This window comes from Aethalodelphis obliquidens, unplaced genomic scaffold (assembly GCF_003676395.1).
Source record: "Aethalodelphis obliquidens isolate GAN/ISIS:26980383/991018 unplaced genomic scaffold, ASM367639v1 scaffold48, whole genome shotgun sequence".
Classification (NCBI taxonomy): Eukaryota; Metazoa; Chordata; class Mammalia; order Artiodactyla; family Delphinidae; genus Aethalodelphis; species Aethalodelphis obliquidens.
The window spans coordinates 13,877,409-13,895,842 of record NW_020837992.1 but is presented as its reverse complement, the minus strand read 5'-3'; the positions used below and the strand labels follow the sequence as shown (position 1 = coordinate 13,895,842).

General features: G+C 38.0%; 1 protein-coding gene across 5 annotated transcripts in view; it reads right to left on the bottom strand.

Moving 5' to 3' along the window:
* The window catches only part of EDEM3 (ER degradation enhancing alpha-mannosidase like protein 3), a 97,501-nt gene that overhangs the window by 38,960 nt on the left and 40,107 nt on the right, over positions 1-18,434 (bottom strand). For 4 of the 5 annotated variants that reach the window (XM_027083032.1, XM_027083026.1, XM_027083028.1 and 1 more), the window contains exons 9-18: positions 14,297-14,394; positions 12,552-12,677; positions 12,264-12,347; positions 11,102-11,185; positions 10,438-10,562; positions 6,230-6,395; positions 5,823-5,977; positions 4,387-4,543; positions 2,136-2,327; positions 661-826 (exon numbers count right to left, since the gene is read on the bottom strand). In XM_027083032.1, coding sequence (XP_026938833.1) covers positions 661-826; positions 2,136-2,327; positions 4,387-4,543; positions 5,823-5,977; positions 6,230-6,395; positions 10,438-10,562; positions 11,102-11,185; positions 12,264-12,347; positions 12,552-12,677; positions 14,297-14,394 — 1,353 coding nt within the window. The remainder of the gene's footprint in view (positions 1-660; positions 827-2,135; positions 2,328-4,386; positions 4,544-5,822; positions 5,978-6,229; positions 6,396-10,437; positions 10,563-11,101; positions 11,186-12,263; positions 12,348-12,551; positions 12,678-14,296; positions 14,395-18,434) is intronic. The other variant, XM_027083027.1, reaches the window with a different exon arrangement.

Sequence of the window (18,434 nt, the reverse complement as noted above, 5' to 3'; positions counted from 1 at the left end):
TTTGAAGTTTATAATTTCAGTGGAAAAAGACCCAAGGAGATAAAAACTTGCTAGCAACTAGTGCTTATACCCACGATATGTCAGTTATTTTAGGAAATTTTATATATACTATCTTCAAACCTTACAACCACCTAAAAGATATTTATTACCATTTTCACTGGAGCTAAAAAATACGCTATGGAATAAACAGATAAAGAAACTAAAGCTGGGCCAAGGTTACACCATGATTTTGTGGTAGAGCCAGGAACTACAACCCCACGTGTCTGACTCCACAGCTGGCACCTATGTGGAGTCATGGATACTTTCAGTGACTCCCCACTGGAGGTGGCAGGGTGTAATTCTTGCTCCTAGGGGGCTTTGGATCTCATGGGCCCATTTTTTTATCCGTGGTATTGGGTGTTTTTAGCACTCACTCCTACTGCACCTTCACACCGGACCCCAAGTACTTTTACTGGCATTAATATACAGAAACCCAAATCTAGACTTTCAAACAAGGTATGAGATATATACACATTCTTAAGAGAGTTATTGGATTACCTATCCATTATGCCAGCTAGTGAAGTAAAAATAATGCCAAACTCTGATAAAAGTTTGGAAAATGAAAGGAAAAATCCTAAAAATTATGTCTTAGTCAACACAATGACATGGAGGCTTACTTACCAATAACAATGCCACCAATGGCTCCAGCATTCTGGATGTTGCGTGCCTTTTCTGCAAACATGCACTGTCCTCTTTGTATCAAAGCAATCTTTCCCATCACTGCCTCAGGGTTAGTAAGCTCTGAACAACCATTGTACGGTTTACTGCTTGCAACAAATCCTCTTGTCTGGCAGAAATAAAAGTAACTTAAGTAATCTTTTATCTTCTCCAATCACTACCTAGTCATTAAAATTCAATATCTAGAGCTTTAAGTAGACCTCACTTCTTTTCTAATGATAACATATACAATATATATTTAGCATAAATTTTTGTTTTGAACATTTTGTATATTATAGTACCCAACCAATATTTCTACTGTGCTTTGCAGTTTATGAAGCATTTTTACGTAAATTACTAAACCAGATCTTTATAATGACTCTGAGTGAAGTAATACAGATGATATTTCCATTTTACGTATGGGAAAACGGAGATTCAGTTTACATAATTTGCTCAAAGTCACTATGTTAGTAAGTGGTAAAGTTGGAACCTCAGGCTGACTCACTACGTACCCATACCTACACTTACAAGAAGCTGGGAACCATTTTTAAACCATCACTGGTAACAGGAAAAATTTTTGAAAAGAGGGGAAAAATGGATTTAATCTACATGAATCTGCAAGCAGTTCTTCTTCCTAGAAAAATTAAATCCACCAGAGAACTGATTTTAAAGATGTGAGTGTAAAGATGTTTTAAGATCCTTCTCTCTCTTAGAAGGTAAACTCCATGAGGGCATAAATCTTCACTGGTTTTTGTAAACTTGATACATAGCACATATCTAAAATACTACCTAGAATAAGAGTTATTGAATAAATGAATCAACTATAAACCTACATAGCTTTAAAATATACACTAGAAAAAGTTTAAATTGGGGGTAACAGAGTTCAAAGGCCACTGGCTTTAGATGATCAGAATACTTGGGTTCTGGTCTAGTGGCTAGCTTTGCTACCAGTTAGTCAGACAGTTGAACCTGTGAACTTCATTTCCTACAGTAAAACTAATAGGATAGACTAGCTTAATGGCCTTCCAAATTTGCTCAGTGGAACCTCAGTGTCTGATGCTCTCCACAGCCACTTGTCTGGAAGCACCTCTGCTTTAGCTGTTCCCTACATTAAGCCTCTGAGTTAGATTTTTGTTCAAAGAAAGGTTTCAGTAGTTAAAAAGTTTGAAAACCATTTTTAGATAAGTTAAAGGCATTGAATTAGAGAACAATATCTGAACATTTTAAGTAAAATTCTATAACCATACTGCGTACATAAATTATGACTCAATATTTTCAAGATACACTTTTAATTTTAATCTACTTTAATCTGGGAGATTAAATATTTAGGTGTTTTAAATAAGTTAAAACTACTAAATTAGAAAAGAGACTAAGAAATTAGACAATACTTAAATAATATTTGAGTTCAATTTCAACAAGCATATTATAGGTGTACATACCTCTTTATGTTTAGACAGATCTAGCCCAAACTGAGCTGGACCAGCAGTTAACACTACCCGGCCAAAAAATGGGTGAGAAACAATTTGTACAGCTCGTGGAGGCAGCTGCTGCTCTTTTTGTTGTTGACTTGACAATTCAATCATCTCCTGCATAAACCTCAACCCATCTTCCGCGTCAATTGAACTAGCAGCCTAGGAAAGAAACAAATTAATTTTATCCTTTCTTTCTGGAAACTTTCAACTTTTTGATTTCTTAAATACTACTGCACTATAGTTTTCTACTCTAAAATTTATCCTATCAGTTTTGGTCTCTACCAAATGTTTATGGCCTTATTTGTTCTCAAAAATATTACTTCTGGAAATATTTTCTGAATATAACATCTGTAATTTTTATTAATGTCTCTTTCACTGTCCTATAAACCACTTTTGGTACAAATTGAGAAGTGCACTTCCACTAAATGCTCACTTTGCTTGTTCTCTCCTCTGGTTGCCCTTTTAAGAAATAAACCTCATAACTGACCCATATTCCCCACCTTCTTCGAAATTATGAACCAACAACCAGATTAAATTCAAAACATAAGTATCAGGCACCTATTACATCTCAGTACTTGACTAGGCACTAGGGACATAATCTTTTACTTTAAGAAGTTTGTATCTAGAGGAGAGAGACATGTAAAATTAGCTATGAAAAAATTTCTCGAGTGGGAAAGTGGACTAGTAACATAGACAAAGGAAGGACTGATTCTGTCAGTGTGTATCTGGGAAATATTTGGAATGATTCAAATTGAATCTTAATAGAGGAAAAGTTGAAGAGTGCCTGACTACAGGAGGAAAAGGATGAATTCCTAACACCTTATAGAAAAAGTCAATGGAACCTGACAAGGGATAGAGGATAGAGGAGAATGGAAAGGAGCTGGGAGAAAGAAATGCAAGCCCATTCTGAGATTTCTAGTTTTGGTGACTTAGAGAATGATGATAGGGTTGACTGAGATGGAGAACGAAAGGGCAGAGAGAGAGACAGACTGTAGTGGGAGCAGGGAGAGAGAACAGGTTTGGACAGACTGAGATTGAGATGCAGAAATGTATGACAGGTAGATTATAGCTGGGTTTAAAAAGTAAAGTAAAGTTGGGTTTAAGAAGTAAAGTAAAATCAGGATTACATACATGTATCACGTGTACAAAGATGACAGCAGAGCTTGTAGAAATAGATGACACTATTGAAGAAGAGTATAGTAAGAAAAACATACGATCCAGATTCTTTGGTAGTGCCTACACTGAGTCGTGCCGAGAAGAGCTGCAAAGGAATCTACAAAATATTGCACAGAGTATTTGGAAAGGTGTTGCTGGAATACCCTGGAAGCCAAGAAAGGGGTAGGTTTTAAAAAGAGGCCAGCCAATAGTTACATAAAAGTTCAATCAGAGGAGGACTAAGGGGCTACTGGCTGGCAATTACGTCACTGGTGACCCATGTGAAAGCAATGTCATCAGGGATGTCATTCCCACCGCTGGGGAGTGAGGATGAGTGAAACGTAAGGAAGCAGACAGAGTCTTGTTAGGGAAGGAGGGATGACGTGGCAAGAATAGGGATGAGACAGAAACCTGAGGGGAAGGCAAGGTGAGGAGAAGGCAAGGTGGTGGGAAGGCTGAATCCGAGATTATGGGGTATCCGAATATGGTTCTACGTTGAAATTATTTCTCAAACTGTAGTTTTCTCAGAATTAATGCAGTAATAAGGTGAATAATTTAAAGCCCTCGGGTTATGAAAGCTTTTAAAGCAAAAATCAATAAAAATTTCCCAAAGAGGTATGTAATGTTTCCTAGGCATAGATAAATAAATGCATATTTTGATTTCTATAATGAATAAAAGTATTTAAATTCAGCTCTTTGGAAACTAAAATAGTATAAAATAGAGATATAAATATTAAAATGAATTATTAGCTTTTAAGATTATGTTCTAAATAAAATAGTGGAAAGACAAGCGACTGAGAAACAGAAAACTTAGATCTGAGTCCTATACTTGACCATATTAACGTAAGCAAATTACTCAACCTACTTGTGACTTGATTGATTTATACTACAAAGGGGTTGAATCAGATGGCTTTCCAAAATACTTCCAAGTCCTAAAATTCTGATACTCTGACTTTAAACCACACACTGAAGGTTTTTAAAAAGCCAAATGTCATTATCTTATTAAAGCTACTGAGACCAAAGAGGACAGAGATGGTAGCTAATTAGTACAGCAATGTCTTACTTGGATTGCATGTTGAACCAACTGGACTCTCCCATCTTTGAGGTGAATCAAACTCACCCCCATCTTCTTCAAGATTTCTAAATGCTCAGGGTTAGTGGCCATGAAATCTCTGGCTCTCAGAGGGGGTTTAGCTCCACTCCTGAAACTCTCCTCTCTGCTAAAAGTAATTATAGGCAAGGCTTAAAAAAACCCACAAGTCAGAACTGGGAAAAAAAGCATAAGGCAAACAAATTGCTAGTTTTAAACTAGTGAAAAATGGAATAACTAGAAAGAGTTACTTACCTACATATAACTTAGGTTTTTAATAAGTGGTATAGCTTTCAAATATATTTTACAGTTACAAAAGCTTGTATATTATCTATAAGGCAGTATTAATCAACAGCATTACAATTATTTGAAGGTACACAATAGGTTGGCTTAGAGATTTATTACTATTTATTTCTCCCTCAAAAATCAGATGTTGGGGCTTCCCTGGTTGCGCAGTGGTTGGGAGTCTGCCTGCCTATGCAGGGGACCGGGTTCCTCCGGTCCAGGAGGATCCCACATGCCGCGGAGCGGCTGGGCCCGTGAGCCATGGCTGCTGAGCCTGCGCGTCCGGAGCCTGTGCTCCGCAGCGGGAGAGGCCACAACGGTGAGAGGCCCGCGTAACGCAAAAAAAACACAACCCCCCCCCCAAAAAAACAGATGTTTCTCTCAATATTTTAAAAGCAAAACAATACTTGTATCAGTGAACAATAACATTCACTTAAGAAAAATAATTTTTTAAAATTACAAAACCTAGTAATGGTTTTTCTAATGTAACTATTTGGAAGAAAATGCACTCATTAAGGCAAAAAGTTTTATTCAACAACCAAGAATAAGTACCTCGTCAAAAAAATCAAATCAAAACACTGTTATTTTTCCTATACAGAAACTACAGATGAAAGGAAAAATATTTTCTACATATATAAAACGTGGAAATATTTGATGAAACTGTTGTGTAAAAATGTGCTCTGGATCTAGAGGGGTGGGATAGGGAGGGTGGGAGGGAGATGCAAGAGGGAGGAGACATGGGGATATATGTATATGTATAGCTGATTCACTTTGTTATAAAGCAGAAACTAACACACCATTGTAAAGCAATTATCCTCCAATAAAGATGTTAAAAAAAAATGTGCTGTGGAAGTTACAAACTATCATACGCTGCCATTATTACTTGGTTCATTAAACAAAAGATACACAGAAAATTTCCATAATAATAAAAAGACATTACTGCAGAATAAACTTTGCTATCTAACTTTACTCACCAATTTTTAATTTTAATCAGTGATAAGTACATACTCAATATTTTTTAAATCTAAATGAATGTCTTCTTGGCTGTTATATGTTCCTTACATTCTCTGTCATTTACTAAGAATTAATTTTGATATTAACAAATATAAAATAAGACATCTTACACTCTGATGATGCCTCTAGGACAGCTCTTGTCCACCACATTTTTCAAGGGTTCACGAATGCTCTGAGCATACAGTGGGTCATTAGGGAAGAGAATCTGAGTGTTTGGACAAGTCCAATCAAAATTACTGTCATCCAGTTCTGTATATTCTGAAGTCTAAAAATATAAAAGAATGTTATGTAAATAATTATTTTACTTTATAGTTTGTTCAAAGGAAACATTAAGTGAAATGTAAGTATACACAGGATGTAATACAAGAAAACAAAATAAGAAAACATCAAGGGTACTTCTCCTACCACACTATATTTATAGAATTCTAGTCATGGATTACTTTTTCCTTGGAAAAACAAAACAAACACACAGGAGTAAAAAAGAGAGTAAGACATTTAGTTGAAAAACATAACGTACTGTGTTTTTTTTAGAGATTCTTTGATTTGTAGTAGAGAGCCAAAGAGGTAACAGATGAGCTTCTGTTGTAAAAATGTAATCTTCTATGTCAAAAATAACGTCTTCTTTATCCGCGAATAACAGGTAAAGATATTTAAACATTTCGGCCAAGAAGAAGGAATCCATTCTAAAATAAAAGGTTACAAATAAATCTAAGAACATAAAAATATCCAAATGTCAACTATCTGAAAGCCACAGAATCAAGGTCAATAAACCTGTCTACACCAGTACAGACATCCAAAGAACTATAGAATGTATCTATCCCCTGGTGGTAATAGCCTTGACTCCAAGCATATTCCAAGGAAATGAAAAAGACCAGAAGGGCTGCCTACCATAGGTGCACTAAATCTTGTCAATACTGCAGACAAGGTTTTTCTATGGACCTTCTGAGGGAGTTTTCCATTTCTTCTACAGGGAACCAATAGCAGGGAGGTAACACAGATGATCTTTACTACTGAGGACCATATAAGAATCTTCAATTAATATTAATTGAACTGGATAAAGTAATATGATTTTGATGCAGCCATTTAAGTGATAATCAAGAAGGCTTAAAAGTAATCATTTACAAAAAGTTACATGAAAAAAGTACAACACAAAATCACATGGACTATGATGATAACTTTGTAAACATTTAAATACCTGCCCAGTGTGACTTTACAAATGATTTAATGTTGTAACGTTTTAATAAACACTTTAAAGGAAAGCTTTTATAAAAAGTATAGGTAAAGAGCACAGTCGTTAGATGGAGTTACAATAACAAGGAATTTAATTATATGTGCTACTTCCCAAAGCATCCTAGCTTTTAGCAGTTACTAGACAGGCTGCATAGTTTCGTAACTGGCCAAGCACAATTCCTGGCACACAGCTGGCACTTGATAAATGTTTGCGAATGCAAGTTTAAACAGCATTACTAAAGAATGAACTGGAGAGGCAGCTGGACATAGCGGTAAAGAGCTGGGGCTTTGGAAATAGAAAAGAACTTCTGATGACGAGCTATGTGACCAAGGGGGATATTATATAAGGACTGTGAGCTTCAGTTTATTCTGAAAGGACATAATAACAATACATGCCTAACAGTGGTGCAAAGACTAAATGACATACTATAATGTCAACTATTTAGCATAGCACCCGGCGTGCGTATGAGCTCAAAAACAGCGCTATCATTATTTTTCCCAGACATAAATGATGTTTTATTTTGGAACAACAACTGTAATGTTTCAACACTTCTTTGAACATTTTGGATGTTAATCATTTTATAATGGATAAAATACTTCCCTGTCAATCCGCAATACACTTACGGTAATTTAACTTTTTCTGGAGGACTGATGGTTATTACCATAAGCAAATGTTAGCTTAAGAACTGTAAACTGATGTGCAAGATTTTGATTTTTGGCAAATTCCACAAGTGATTCTGAAACAGATGATTTGTAAATGTTTAGAAAAGACTAGAGACGTGGTAAGATCACTGCAGTATGAGTTGGGTAGAGCTAGCAAGTTTGGGTATCGTATCACATAATCTATTTTGTACTTTAAAACCATAAATATGTACACAAATGCAAACACACAGGCATGAAAAATGTCTGGAAGACTGTTTCTAAAACTGCCAACAGTGATTATCTTAGGATGGCAAGTGGGGAAAGTATCGTAGGGAAGATTTTCATATTTTTTTGCCATTTAAATTCTTTAACTGATCATTTATTATAAGAAAAATACAGATATTTCTTTTTTGAAAACTGTGTGTGGGGGGCCAGGGAATGGAGACACTGGTGAGCCAGACAACAGCACTGGTAGCTCCGTAGGGGAACAAGCAACCAAATGCAAAGAGCATTACATGGAAAATTTTAAGGCATAATTATCTAAACCCCAGATCCCTGAAAACAGTAATTTAGCTAATACATAAGATGACTGAGATGAAATTTAAGCCTTCTTTTTGGTCTAGAAACGCATACACACACAAAAAAAAAAACCCAACAAAATGAAATTTTGCTGGGATGAGTATTAAGTTCTAAGTTTGCACTTTTAAAAAATCAATCAGTTTCTTAAGAGCAGGGTAGAGAACACCCATTTGTCAGCAAGTCACTGTCAAGTATCTGAGGTCAACTGGCCATAAGTTCACTGTCTGTTAAACGTAAGAAAGCTGCTAAAGCACATCCAAGAACGTGGTCAGACAAGGATTAGGAGTCCTCAACCTTTTGTTGGGCCAACTGCATGGGAGAGACGCAACACTACCACGAGGAACAGTGAGCAGACCCAGTGGTGATCCTCAGGTGGAGAAAGGCTGTAAGCCCACCAGCCCCTCAGAAGATGACCCGTCTTGCGCCTGGACCCAGACGGCAACAGCGCTGCTGCACCAAGTGCACCTCGGGCATCGTTAACGCTGGACGTGACGCTTCAAGGGGCACTCTGCACACTAGACTGTGCAACCAGAGTGCGGCATGGGCCGTCAGAGATGCAGAAACAGCGCCGCGGGAGGGACACTCAGCAGGAGGAAGAGGAAGGAGGCTGAATTTAGAAACGCGGAACTCTGAACAGAGCAAATCATGTCTTCCTCTGTAATTCCTCCACCTGCTACGTTTCCTTCTGCTCTAGCGCTCATCACGTGGCTGTGATTACTTCTTTACATACCTATCTTCTTCACTGACCATAAGTCACAGGCGGGCAGGGACTGATTCTAATTTATCTTTTCATCCTCTTACCCAAGTGCAGCGTCTGGCGCACAGCGGGCGATTAATTTACTGTTCCTTGAATGAGCTGCCAGTAGAGCATATAGTCAAAAGCCTATCTGCCTTGATTAGAATTAACCTTACTAACTGTGTGACCTCAGGCAAGCTCCCCAACTCCCTGTGCCTTGGTTTCTTCATCTATAAAATGAAGATAATAATAGAAATTATACTTCAGAGGGTGGCTGTAAAGGATCAAATGAATTAAACATAGAAAGTGCTTAATGAGAAGAGTGCCTGAAATGTAGGAAGCAGCCAGTAAATGTTACAGATAAATACAAAAGCTATCTGCTTTCATTTCTTGCTGTTTTCTGTGTGTCTGCTTCCAGAAACCTATCCATTTCTTATCAGCTGTGGTCGGGGAAGGAGGTCCCAAGCCTAATTAACTATTATCTAAATGCTCCAAGAGAAGGACTGAGGGTCAATTCTGTGAGTAGATAATGAGTGTTGTATTTCACCTGTCCCTAGTTCCTCTGCGGAAACTCCTTTTACTACTTTCCTTTTTCTAGTTTTCTAGTCCTGATCCTTCAGGACACAGGACGCTCAAGTGACTGTCATATCCCAATCTGCATTTCACGTCCCCTTAGTATGTTTCATAGCACATATACAATGCTTTAAAGCCTGTTTATCTGCCTGCCCCCGTGATTCAATGATAGAAAAGACATGTCTTTTTATCTTTAATCTTCAAAACCTAGTATAACTCTGGCACATAAGACACCTCAGTAAATATTTGTGGAATGAACACTTGCTAACCAAATGAACAAACTTTAGTGTTCATTTAGAAATGTGTTGCTATGTTCTGGACAGTTAAAATAACAGAACCAAATGATCTCAGAATAACTGGAATGTTAGTGAATAGCGTATTAACCAAAGGGTGCTTTTCATATCTTGAATATTCCATGTCGACTACATCTATCCAGTATCCAATGAAATAGAAACTGCCACTGGGCCTCCCCAGCTCTCCAAATCAGCAACACAATAAGAATATACACATTAACCACGACAACAGAATAAGAATATACACATTAACCACGATATTGCTTTTGAGGAATTCTTGACTGAACAGGAATCATAATCCAGATCATTAGTCATCATCTTGATAATTTCTAACATTTTACATAATATAAAAAACTATTAACGAAGAAGAAAACCCCAACTTTCCTAAAACTCCAAAGACCAAGGTTCTGAGGTTTAACAATCATTTATTCATCTATTTAAAAATCATTTGAGCACCAACTATATGCCAGGCACCATGGTAAAAACACAGACTTTTCAAACAATTTAAAATAAGCCTATTCAAGAGAGTTTAAAAAATAAGCACAATGAACTAAGGTTTGCATCTTCAAATACCCTTTGTAAAAGCATTAAGCTGATCTGAAATCTGACTCATAATATTTTGTGTTGTTTCAGAGTTACCCTGAGGAAAGGGGAGGTTAGGAATTGTTTTACCTGTCCTCATGACTTCCAGTACGAACATCCTTCATGGCAGCAAATCCGCAAGGCACTCTAGCATATTTATTTAAATTTTCAATAAGTGTTTTCCCTACTTCAAGGTAGTAAGGATCTCCTGTAGCCTATTAAAAAGGAGAATATATGTATACATATACATAGCTTACATAGTACCATATAACCATTTATTTATCAAATATTTATTGAGTACCTACCAGGTGCCAGGCATTATATCAGGCACTAGAACACATGTTACATAGAACCTAGCTCTGAAAGTAAGTCATGGATCTGCTTTATGAATTTCTTAAATACACAGCTGGAAAGCTGCACAACTGTACATCTTAGGCTTTGGATGTAATTTCTAATGCCCAGAAAGGTTGCCTGATTAAAGAAAGGCAAGAGACATGCTTTAGAAAGCAGCTCTAGAATATAAAATTTCTCTTTAAAGAAATGCTTCGTAAGTATTTTGAAAAGGCATAAAACTTAGATGTCAGTTCTTGCATCTTTCAATAACTCTATGAACTGGGTGAATAAGAACCATGATATATCCAATCATTATAATATTAAACAAGAACTTTGAAAGCCGATACTATTACTATAAGATAGTGAGTTATCCAACAGAGAACAGGAGCTAAATAGCAAAAAGAGAGTTAAATTAGCTTACTTTATACAAGAAGTAGGTACTTTCTGCAAATTCTGGCCTTAAAGGATGTTGAGCCCAATGCACCCTGAAATCTGTGGTAAATGCCTAGACAAAACAACACATAAATAGGCATAAAAATGTGATTTAAAAAAGTACGTAGTTGTAGAATATATAGTATATAAATTAGATCACAAACAAGAAAAAAGTTAAAATATTGATAACAATTTTCATATATAAAATGAAAATTATCACTGCTTAAAATCACAATTCATTTTTGTGAAGGCTGTTATTTTTACCAATTAAATGGAATTCCTTTTTTAAATGATCACTTTGGCTTATTAGGAAGCTTAGGAAAAGCTATGACCTCATTAATGCCACTACACAGGTCCTCATTGTCTGCATAATAGTGTTCTCTTCTTTTTTCTTATCTCCACTTTTTTCTCTTAATTATTAAGTCTCTCACTCTCCTATTTCTGTTTTAGCATATGCTTTTTTATGAGTCTCAAATCCTCTGTGGCTTGAAACAAACACTTTAGGAAGCCTTCTAAATTGGTGAGATGCTTAGATATCTCACAGAGGGTAGTCAATAAGTAGGGATAGAACAAGGCCATACACAAATTTGGAAATTTTTAATGGTACATTTCTGGAAAGCCAAAAGGTCTGCTATTAAAATCTTATGGTATCAAGCTAGCAAGAATACTTATTACTAACATATAAAAACCAGGGAGAATAATTCTTAAGCAGCGTGAAGAAGAGCTAACATTTCCAAATTTCCAGGGAGCATGTGTGATCAGCAAGAGTATGTTCAATGTATACTGTTTTCATAAAATAAGCTTTAGAAAATAAAAAGTACAAAAGTCTCCCTAGCTGGTGGATAAGTGTAAAAGTTAGAATGAGACACTATGCAATGGCATGGATTAGAAAAGGTTGAGAAATACCAATTTGGGATTTTTTTTAACATTAAATTAGTAAACTATCAGCATTATCCTAAACTAGACTTCTCTTAATACATGAGGAAAAGGAAAAACATATACAATACTGTGTAAACCAAAAATATATTAAATAAGCTATTTAACCAGGAAAAATGAAAAAGAACAAACCAACCTTGAAGATGGCATTTTCTACCTTTAAATTAGCAATCTATAGTATATGTAAACTAGAATTCCAAAGATGATTTGCTTACCTCTGGTAGAAAATTGTGTTTTTTAATCACCTGATACAACATTTCATGAGTTTCAATAGCAGGTCTAATATCCCCCTTTAAGACCTAGAAACCAACAATAACAACAAAATTATCCAGTAAAATATGAGTTGACTTTATCTATAATCATTATACAAACAGAAAAATGTAGATTAATACAATTTTGAAGTGTGACTCTGTTTTGGTAATTCAATTTTAGAGATCACAAATGCACTGAATTATAATCACTTTACTTTAATATTAAGAGAAATAAAAGAGGTTTTTTTTTACCTGCAAACCTGGAAAAAAGGCAAGCAAAGCATCCATCCAAGTCCGAGCATTCAGCATTGGCTTGTGGATATGCACATCAAGTAGAAGAGGTGGCTGGCTTATGTACCTCATTATGGCATCGTAGTGCTAAAAAAGGTCACAATATGTGTTCATGAAAGTAGATGAAAAAAGCTGTACTATTCTAAACACAGCATATCATTAAATATATGAAGAAATGAAACCCGAATTTACATATGAATAAATTTACTAAGTAACTGTTAATTAACTATGGAAATAGTTAAATTCCTTTAGATGGAAATCTTTGTAAAATATACTATATATACTCCCCTGTGTTCTTAAACTCTGATGCAGAGTACTAAAAACTATAGATAAAATGGGACCTTCTGAAGGGTATAGACCTGAACATCACTATCCTGCAGGATTGTGGCCCAAGGATGCTCTTACGTCCTCTTGAAATATAGTTACAGGCTTCTATATCACAGAATTAGATTCATTTTCTCCTTTGTCTAGGAAGTTTGCTCCCTAGGCAGCTAACATAACATTCTGGTGCTTGTCTACCTAAACTAATGCATCCCACCACTGTTGCCACTCTTACGGTCCACTACCTCTGCCTTTTATGGTCTTAAAAACTCTTTTCCCCTTCTTTTATCTTCTCCTAGATATTTCTCAGCCTTGACAACAGGTTGAGCTGTCAGAGTCAATGACTGATAAAAAAAAACCAATAAAAAAAAATCTGTCCTCATGCACCTCAAGAAAATCTTGTTATAATCTAATAAATGATATATTAAATGATATATGTAATAGTGTTTCTAAAAGTATTCAGCGATGACTTATTAGGACTTTTACCAGGTTTTTCCCCTAACTCATCTATTATTTATTAACTATTATTGAGTACCTGACAGATCTTAAAGCACTGTTCTAATCAGTTCATATGCATTAGCTCATTTAATCCTCCCAATAAATAGTACTAGCATTCCCATTTTGTGGATAAGGAATAGAGAAAAATATCTAAGTTACTTGCCCAAAGTCACAAAACCAGTGGCACAACCAGGATTTAAACCCACACAGGAGAACTCTCATACTTTTAACCACTATATTGTACTATCTCACAATAATGTGGGTGAACTCATGGGTGGGCAAAGAAATGGTAAATTATTTTGAAAAGAATGTACTGACACAGCTGATGAGTTTACTACAGTTAATTTCAATTTGCTTTAATTACAGACAAAGGCGATCCAATAGGGTTCAATAATCTCTCCCTTCTCCCCTAAAAACATGCCTGTGAGTCTGATCCACACTTAAGACTTAACAGACCTTCTTTTGAAATGAATACCCACTGGTTTGTTCAAGTCTCCAAAGCCCTGCACACTTGGTGTGGTCAAGGACTAGGCCAAACTTCCAAACTATTCCAAAAAGAATTAGAATCCAAAGGAGAAGGCTTTGGATTTCAATAAATTCCCTTCCTTGTGTAAAAGATTAGGTAAAACTCAAATCTACATATTACTCACTGGAAAATCTTGAAAACTTCTGATGATAGATGAAAATAAAACTACTTTGTAATCTAGTTTTTGCAACGTATGTAGTGTTTACCCTGTCCCTGTCCAACATCATCAGGGAATACTGACCAAAAAACTACTACACATTTAAAAATAATTTTTCAGAATGTCACTTAGATGATTGAGTTTCTATCAAAATCTGGCAAATTAAATTGGCTCTAAACTTAATACAAAATTGGAACAACTTACTGTATTAAATCTTTCCAGAAAGCTGTCATCTCCAAGCAAGACGTAAGCTTTCAACAGGTATTCATAATATGAATCAATCCCTGCTCCAACTCCACTATCTATGGAAAATACATATAAATGTGATTTTTTTATTAAACAAGTCTTAAAAATTCTTCATAGAATATAGTAAAGGTACCAGTACACTAAGAATGAAAAATTAGTCTAAACATGAAATTGTTGAAAGTAAAAGTTACACATTTACAGAAATATTAACCTTACTACATGAATAATAGTTCCTTTGTTGACAATAGTTTGTATGTTAAAAAAAAATCTTGCTTTGCAAAATTGGCTACAGAAGTCTTATTTTAAAGTCTTATTTAAAAGCAGAAGATACTAGTTTTAGGAATATTTTTAAAGCTTACTTTCTTAATGAGGAACTTCAAAGAGAAAGCACTAGCAGGTATTATGCAATTACTGGATCCTTAATCAGTTAGACATCAATCTTTACAGTTATAATATATATGAAAACAACACTGCTGCTGTTTAAAGGTGACAGTTCTAATTGCTGAAGCTAGCACAACTGCTGGCTTCTTCCTCTAAGATCATCATAGAGGACCAAAGAAAGAAAATAACAAGAAGAAAACTGTTAAGAACTTGGTGGGGGATGGAGGGGGAGGGCTTTGTTCTGGAGCAGAAGCAGCCAGGCATAGCTATGGAAGGATCAAACAGTAGAAAAACTGCTGGAGCTTTGCTCCTGCCTCTCTCCTACCACTGCCTTAAGATACAAAGTCTCCTCCCATGCCTGCTACAACTCAGATCTATGCTCCAGGTAGCCTCAGGAATAAAATCAGGGCACCACAGAAGTCCTGTGTGAGGAACTGAACTCAAAAAGAGGTGGGAACTAATTTTAGACATTCTCTTCCCCACCCTTTCCCCTCCAAACTCTTAAGGCTGGTGAATCACAATCTAAATTATAATTACAATTACAATCTTAGAAATCCCTATACTCAGGGCACACTCTAGGCCAATCAAATCAGAATCTCTAGGCGTCAAGGCATTGGTATTTTTAAAAACTTCTTAGAATTCATCCCTAAGATAACTGGGGCTGATAGGGATTGGAATTTGACCTCCCCACAAAGTAGGTGACAAGTGAACATGAACTTATAGGACAAAAACATTTAAGATGCATGACTTTTTGAAAAGAAGAAGAAAGTACTGGAGTAGGAGTTTATCAGAGGAAGAAAATATTAGAACAGGCAAACCAAGAATTTAAAATTAATCTAATGGGGGGATGAGGGGAAGATGGCTGAAGAGTAAGACGCGGAGATCACCTTCCTCCCCACAGATACACCAGAAATACATCTACACGTGGAACAACTCCTACAGAACACCTACTGAACGCTGGCAGAAGACCTCAAACCTCCGAAAAGGGAAGAAAGTCCCCACGTACCTGAGTAGGGCAAAAGAAAAAAGAATAAACAGAGACAAAAGGCCAGGGATGGGACCTGCACCAGTGGGAGGGAGCTGTGAAGGAGGAAAGGTTTCCACACACTAGGAAGCCCCTTCACCGGTGGAGACTGCGGGTGGCGAAGGGGGAAAGCTCCCGCGCCGCGGAGGAGAGCACGGTAACAGGGGTGCGGAGGGCAAAGCGGAGAGATTCCCGCACAGAGCATCGGTGCAGACCAGCACTCACCAGCCCGAGAGGCTTGTCTGCTCACCCGCCAGGGTGGGCGGGGCTGGGAGCTGAGGCTCTGGCTTCGGAGGAGCGGAGCGCAGGGAGAGGACTGGGGGTGGCGGCGTCCTCTAACTCCCTAACAGCCTGCAGGGAGTTAGTGCGCCACGGCTAGACGGGAGGGAGTCCGGGGAAAAGTCTGGACCTGCCGAAGAGGCAAGAGACGTTTTCTTCCCTCTTCGTTTCCTGAGGAGAGGGGATTAAGAGCGCTGCTTAAAGGAGCTCCAGAGATGGGCGTGAGATGCGGCTAAAAGAGTGGACCCCAGAAACGGGCATGAGACGCTAAGGCTGCTGCTGCGGCCACCAAAAAGCCTGTGTGCGAGCACAGGTCACTCTCCACACCCCGCTTCTGGGGAGCCTGTGCAGCCCGCCACTGCCAGGGTCCCGGGATCCAGGGACAACTTCCCCGGGAGAACGTATGGCGCGCCTCAGGATCGTGCAACGTCATGCTGGCCTCTGCCGCCGCAGGCTCGTCCCGCACTCCGTACCCCTCCCTCCCCTCGGCCTGAGTGACCCAGAGGTCCCGAAGCAGCTGCTCCTTTAACCCCGACCTGTCTGAGTGAAGAACAGATGCCCTCCGGCGACCTACACTCAGAGGTGGGGCCAAATCCAAAGCGGAGCCCCTGGGAGTTGTAAGAACAAAGAAGAGAAAGGGAAATCTCTCCCAGCAGCCTCAGAAGCAGCGGATTAAAGCTCCACAATCAACTTGATGTACCCTGCATCTGTGGAATACATGAATAGACAACGAGTCATCCCAAATTGAGGAGGTGGATTTTGAGAGCAAGATTTATGATTTTTTCCCCCTTTTCCTCTTTTTGTCAGTGTGTATGTGTATGCTTCTGTGTGAGATTTTGTCTGTATAGCTTTGCTTCCACCATTTGTCACAGCGTTCTATCCGACCTTTTTCTGTTGTTTTGGGGGGTTTTCTTTTTTCTTTAAAAAATTTTTCTTCTTCTTAATAATTATTTTTTATTTTAATAACCTTATTTTATTTAATCTTACTTTATTTTGTTTTCTTTCTTTCTTTCCTTTCTGCCCTCCCTCCTTCCTCCCTCACTCCCTCCCTCCTTTTCTTTCTTTCCTTTCTTTCTTTCTCTCTCTCTCTCTCTCCCTCCCTCCCTCCCTCTCTCCCTCCCTCCCTCTCTCTTTCTTCTTTTTCTCCCTTTTATTCTGAGCCGTGTGGATGCAAGGCTCTTGGTGCTGCAGCCAGGAGTCAGTGCTGTGCCTCTGAGGTGGGAGAGCCAACTTCAGGACACTGGTCCACAACAGACCTCCCAGCTCCACATAATATCAAACGGTGAAAATCTCCCAGAGATCTCATTCTCAACACCAGCACCAGCTTCACTCAACGACCAGCAAGCTACAGTGCTGGACACCCTATGCCAAACAACTAGCAAGAGAGGAACACAACCCCACCCATTAGCAGAGGCTGCATAAAATCATAATAAGTCCACAGACACCCCAAAACACACCACCAGACGTGGACCTGCCCACCAGAAAGACAAGATCCAGCCTCATCCACCAGAACACAGGCACTAGTCCCCTCCACAAGGAAGCCTACACAACCCACTGAACCAACCTGAGCCACTGGGGACAGACACCAAAAACAATAGGAACTACGAACCTGCAGCCTGCAAGAAGGAGACCCCAAACACAGTAAGATAAGCAAAATGAGAAGACAGAAAAACACACAGCAGATGCAGGAGCAAGATAAAAACCCACCAGACCTAACAAATGAAGAGGAAATAGGCAGCCTACCTGAAAAAGAATTCAGAATAATGATAGTAAAGATGATCCAAAATCTTGGAAATAGAATAGACATAATGCAAGAAACATTTAACAAGGACCTAGAAGAACTAAAGATGAAACAAGCAACAATGAACAACACAATAAATGAAATTAAAAATACTCTAGAGGGGATCAATAGCAGAATAACTGAGGCAGGAGAACGGATAAGTGACCTGGAAGATAAAATAGTGGAAATAACTACTGCTGAGCAGAACAAAGAAAAACGAATGAAGAGAACTGAGGATAGTCTCACAGACCTCTGGGACAACATTAAACGCACCAACATTCGCATTTTAGGGGTTCCAGAAGAAGAAGAGAAAAAGAAAGGGACTGAGAAAATATTTGAAGAGATTATAGTTGAAAACTTCCCTAATATGGGAAAGGAAATAGTTAATTAAGTCCAGGAAGCACACAGAGTCCCATACAGGATAAATCCAAGGAGAAACATGCCAAGACACATATGAATCAAACTGTCAAAAATTAAAAACAAAGAAAGCATATTAAAAGCAGCAAGGGGGCTTCCCTGGTGGCGCAGTGGTTGAGAATCTGCCTGCTAATGCAGGGGACACGGGTTCAAGCCCTGGTCTGGGAAGATCCCACATGCCGCGGAGCAACTAGGCCCGTGAGCCACAACTACTG